The 5,839-nt window shown below is 35.8% G+C and overlaps 1 protein-coding gene across 1 annotated transcript in view; it reads right to left on the reverse strand.

Moving 5' to 3' along the window:
- The window catches only part of GLCCI1 (glucocorticoid induced 1), a 140,205-nt gene that overhangs the window by 38,118 nt on the left and 96,248 nt on the right, over window positions 1–5,839 (reverse strand). Inside the window, 1 exon segment of the mRNA XM_017893875.1 lies at window positions 2,319–2,435. Coding sequence (XP_017749364.1) covers window positions 2,319–2,435 — 117 coding nt within the window.

A 5,839-nucleotide genomic window follows, 5' to 3' on the forward strand; every position in this document is an offset into this window, starting at 1 on the left:
TCTTTTTTGGTTCCGTATGAACTTTAAGCACTTTTTTCCAATTCTGTGAAGAAAGTCATTGGTAGCTTAATGGGGATGGCACTGAATCTATACATTACCTTGGGCAGTATTCAGAATATTATTGATATTTTTCAGAATATTGATTTTTTCAGAATATTGATTTTTTCCTATCCATGAGCATTCTTCCATTTGTTTGTGTCCTCTTTTATTTCACTGAGCAGTGGTTTGTAGTTCTCCTTGAAGAGGTCCTTTACATCCCTTGTAAGTTGGATTCCTAGGTATTTTATTCTCTTTGAAGCTATTGTGAATGGGAGTTCATTCATGATTTGGCTCTCTGTTTGTCTGTTACTGGTATATAAGAATGCTTGTGATTTTTGCACATTGATTTTTGTATCCTGAGACTTTGCTAAAGTTGCTTACCAGCTTAAGGAGATTTTGGGCTGAGACAGTGGGGTTTTCTAAATACACAATCATGTCATCTGCAAACAGGGACAATTTGACTTCTTCTTTTCCTAACTGAATACCCTTTATTTCCTTCTCTTGCCTGATTGCCCTAGCCAGAACTTGTTGAACAGGAGTGGTGAGAGAGCCATTTTTTTTAGTATTACGAATAATGCCTCTGAGAAGATTCATGTACAAGTCTTTGTGTGGACATATGCTTTTATTTCTCATGGATTGATACCAAAGGGTGAAAATTCTAGGTTGAATGGTCAGCATATGTTTAACTTCTTAAGAAAATGACAAAATGTTTGCCAAAGTAGCTGTACCTTTTTGTGTTCCCACCAGCAATGTATGGCTGTTCTGGTTGTTCCACATCCTCATCAACACTTGGTATTGTCAGTAATTCTCATTTTAGCTATCCTATCATTTGTTTTAATAGTCTAGTTAATTCACTTTGATTTTCTAAATATATAATATCATATGTAAGTAGTAATAATTCTTTTTCTTACTGCCCTGTTCTAGAACCTCTAAACCACTAGAAAATAATATCAATAATTACAGACATCCTTGACTTGATTTTTTAACAATTACGCTACTAATATTTTATTGTTAGGATCTTACTGTATTTGCGGTTAGTCACATTAGGAAATATCCTATTTTTAGTAACAGAGTTTTTTTTTAGTCACAAGATACTGAGTTTTTATCAAGTGTAATTCAGCATCTAAAAAATCAAATGTTTTTTCTATTTTGGTTTCCTGATGCAATGAACTAAATTAATACATTTCCTAATGTTGAATCATCCTTATCTTTGTGAAGCGAACTCTAATCGGGGTTTGTTTTGATATACGGCGTGGGTTTCTTCTGTTACACGACTATTTGGTTCCATGGGATATGTTAGTAATTCTTTCTAGGGTAAAATAAAAACGTTAATCCTCAATTTCTTCATATGTAAAATAGGGATAAAATACATAGAGATACAGAGAAAGATGGGTAAAGGAACTGTTAGAAAGATTGAATGAGATAATGCCCATAGTTGCTCAATAAGTGAAGGAAGTAAAGGTTTCAATCCAGGTCAGTATCATCCTTGAGACCACTATCCTCTGTTTCATCTGTTATTAAGAGAAGGCTATCCATTGAGATGGATTCTCGCTCTGTCAGCCAGGCTGGAATGCAGTTGCACGATCTTGGCTCACTGCAACCTCCGCCTCTCGGGTTCAAGTGAGTCTCCCGCCTCAGCCTCCCGAGTGGCTGGGATTACAGGAATCCACCACCAGTCTGGCTAATTTTTTTGTATTTTTAGTACAGATGGGGTTTCACTCTGTTGGCCAGGCTGGTTTCAAACTCCTGACCTCAAGTGATCCGCCTGCCTCGGCCTCCCAAAGTGCTAGGATTATAGGCGTGAGCCACCATGCCCGGCTGCTTTTTTTTTTTTTTTTTGAGACGGAGTCTCACTGTCGCCCAGGCTGGAGTACAGTGGCATAATCTTGGCTCACTGCAAGCTCCGCCTCCCAGGTTCACGCCATTCTACTGCCTCAGCCTCCCAAGTAGCTGGGACTACAGGTGCTCGCCACCATGGCTAATTTGTGTTTGTATTTTTTTAGTAGAGACGGGGTTTCACTATGTTAGCCAGGATGGTCTCGATCTCCTGATCTCATGATACACTCGCCTTGGCCTCCCAAAGTACTGGAATTATAGGCGTGAGCCACCAAGTCCGGCCGCCTGACTGCTTTTTAATAATCTTTATATAACAATTTAACAAACTAGTAATTTAGTAGAGCTAAAGATTTATGGCTTTTTTTAATGCTGAAATGATGAATTCTCCTCCTCAAAGAACTAAAAGTAATTATTCAAATCTGGACAAGAAGAAGTTAGCCTACCTGAGTATGACTGATTGTTATATGGTTGCCATGAAGAGGTGACTGGCGATCTTTCTCCTTACTGTGACGACTACTCTGTTTACTGCGTTGTAGTTGCTGCCTCAGTTTGGCGATCTGCTTTGGGGGCAGGGAAAGAGAAGCAAGAAGAGAGTAAAAGTAAATACCAAATTTTTATATTTATTTCTTCAGTTTTGGGGTATTGATTAAAAAAATTTCAAGTTTCTAAGAAGAGACAGTATTTCACCACAATGATTTACCCTTGCAAGTTTTAGGATTAAGATTATTAAAATGAGAAATAAATATATACTACAAATGCTTCACTTTTACAAATTTTAATAGTGTTATTGGTAAATATGCTAACTACATTTACCCAGATTATTTCAGATTTTGCCTTTGTAACACCAGAAATATCTTCCTATTTGAAAACCTTTCATAAGATGAAAAATAGCATTTCAAATGCCTACTGATTAAAGTTAAACCTGAATTCTAAACATAGGCACATTAGTTTCTAAGTTCCTATCTTACATAAACAAAACGGATCTGGTTTATCAATTACTAAACACTTTAAAATTGTAAATCCCATTACGGTGCGGAGAATTAAAGCTATTTAGTATTAGTAAATTATTAATATATTACTATATATATTACTCTTCAATCACAAAACCTATAAAAACAAATATAATTTAGGGTATATTCTCCTAAAAGGAAGGTTCACACTTCCCTGGTTTCACAATGAGGTCAGGAGATCGAGACCATCCTGGCTAACATAGTGAAACCCCGTCTCTACTAAAAAAATACAAACACAAATTAGCCATGGTGCCGAAAAGTCATTACTATAATATGACCTGGAATTCATTAAACTATTTACATATTTTAGGTGATATAAAAAATTTCTGAGTATTTTAAAGGAAACCATTAACAATCTGGGGAAGTCATTTAATGTTGGTATTATTTTCCTTGTAGAAAAGATGATGTTAATCAATTAATAATTATTCCCTGAACATCTACGATGAGCCCAGAGAGATACAACAAAGATATAATGTATTACAAAATTATCTAAATATTTACCTTGAATAACCATGGCAATATAAAGCACAATAGAAAATTACTATTAAAGCCTATAAATGCTCAAGGGTAAAAGTATATAGGTTGCTGAGAGAACTAATGTTTACCTATGGTTAACAGTAGAAGAGAAAACAATATAGAAGAAAATGAAGCACCCAAACAAGGAAGAATTTATATCGTTTCTTTTATGCTGAGATCTTTAGATGCCTTTAAGTTTTTTAAAGCTCTATGTAGCTTATGAATCTCTCATAAAATGTGCTTGCAAAAGATGTACAAATAAGATTACGTTAATATTTGTGTTCCTTCCTCTCTGTTGAACTGATATAATTTTCTTGCAGAGAACATTAATTTTCATAAGAAAATGATCAAAATTTGTAGGTAATTAATATAAATCAAGACCAACAATTCTCTATGATAAAAAAGAAATAGGATTTCAAACTGTACAATTCATTTAATTAGGACAGAGGTATAAAAGCAAAACCTGAAAAGCTTATATGAAAGAGCTCAGAATGCCTAGAGATTAAAAATATAATTTGTACTTGCTCATTTAAAAAAGATTTAAAAACCTTAAAATTGATAAATAATTATTAGTCAACCTATTTTTTCAAGGCTTCTGAGATGTCAAAAAAAGCCAGAAAAGTTTTGTTCTAAGCCAACTTAATAAACCCTTGAAGACAAAAAGCCTACATCATGCTACAAACCTTACTTCACTTAGATTACTGACCTAAATAATACAATCGTATAGCTTTTCACATGTACTGTGAATTCCAAAGACAGACCTTCTTTGGGATATAACATAGTTATGCTCGTGTTTACAATTCAGTGGGAATTAGGATAAAAGTCCATCTTACTAAATATATATTATATACTTGGCATATTTCAAATTCTAGTCAAGAAGTATGTGAGAAGCCTTCTTTCAACTTGAAACAGGTCCCAATTACACTAGCTCCAAGGTTTCAAAAAGTTAGGGAAGAAGTCAGCTGGGTGCAGTGGCTCACACCTGTAATCCCAGCACTCTGAGAGGCCAAGGTAGGTGGATCAAGGTAGGTGGATCAGGAGTTCAAGACCAGCCTGGCCAACATGGTGAAACCCTGTCTCTGCTAAAAAAAATACAAAAATTAGCCAGACGTGGTGGTGTGGGCCTGTAATCCCAGCTACTTGGGAGACTGAAGCAAAAGAATTGCTTGAACCTGGGAGGGGGAGGTTGCAGTGAGCCAAGATCCCACCACCGCACTCCAACCTGGCCGACAGTGCGAGACTCTTCTCACAAAAAAAAAAACCATGAAAAAGTTAGGAAATACGTGATCCTGGGTCACAAGGAATAAATAATAACTATATAGAGAGAAATTAGCATAGTCACAAAGAAAAGATTAAAGCATTTATGAAATTAAATGAAGAAAAACCAGAAACTGGCCTTACTTAACATCTGAGAACCAGAAACACATTTTTTGAAAACTTAGTAACATCAGCTCTGTTTACTTGCTATTTTGTCCTATTTCCCCACTACTGTTAACATTTTAAAAAATAAATAAATAAAAAATACAAAACCAAAACCCTCATCCTCAAAAGACTGGCTGAGCACTTTTGCCTCAAGGACTGAAGAAGACAGAAATCTTTCTCAGAAAGAATTATATTCCACCATAGAGCAGGGAAATGGGAAATCTTAACAGGACTAAGTGATGGCAGTGAGAAAGGAAGCAGGATTTGGGGGCTCTGGGAAGAGAAGAAAAAAAGAAGGGAGCTAGCCTAAAACCAGGAAAAATGTTATAGGTTATCACTAGCAAGAGACCTGGTGTCCTCAGTTCATCCTTCTTATCCACAGGTACCCCTGCACCATGATACAAGCACAACCATCATAGGTAGCTGGAAAGAGAAGTAATCCTTATTTCTAGTGTTAGGACAATGTGGGAAGTATGCCACTGCTACCCTAAGACAGACCGCTAAACAGTATTTGCTATAGAAAGACCACCCACTACATACAGCGGTTAAGGTCTCTCTATCGCACTACTATAGGTTGGTTTATAAACCAAGATTCCACAGAACAGTGTTTCAGTGGGAAAAATACATCCTGGGTGTGAGACATCTAACTGATAACCAAACTTTTAAGACATAACCAACTCAAAACTAGGAAATTAATTTTGGAAGTTAGCTCCCCACAACTTAAGAACAACCTTTTGAAAAGAGAAAATCCAATACATAAACTATAATAATTTGTATTCAATAGTTAAAACTCTGAATATTTAAAGATAACCTGCCCTAGGGTGCCATCTTTGGTTTGCAGTTTGAGTGTTAAGCAAGCATTAAGGCACCAGACTGAGGGGTAAATTCAGGCCAGACCAAGCTCTACTCAGTAAGCTGTAGCCTTAGCAGAATACTCAGGCTACCTGAAAGAAGACTTTTCCTTCACTAAAAGACACTGCCCTTTAAAAAAAAAAAAAAAAAAAAAAAAAAAAAAA

The sequence above is a fragment of the Rhinopithecus bieti genome, unplaced genomic scaffold (assembly GCF_001698545.2).
Source record: "Rhinopithecus bieti isolate Rb0 unplaced genomic scaffold, ASM169854v2 scaffold_23881, whole genome shotgun sequence".
NCBI classification, from domain to species: Eukaryota; Metazoa; Chordata; class Mammalia; order Primates; family Cercopithecidae; genus Rhinopithecus; species Rhinopithecus bieti.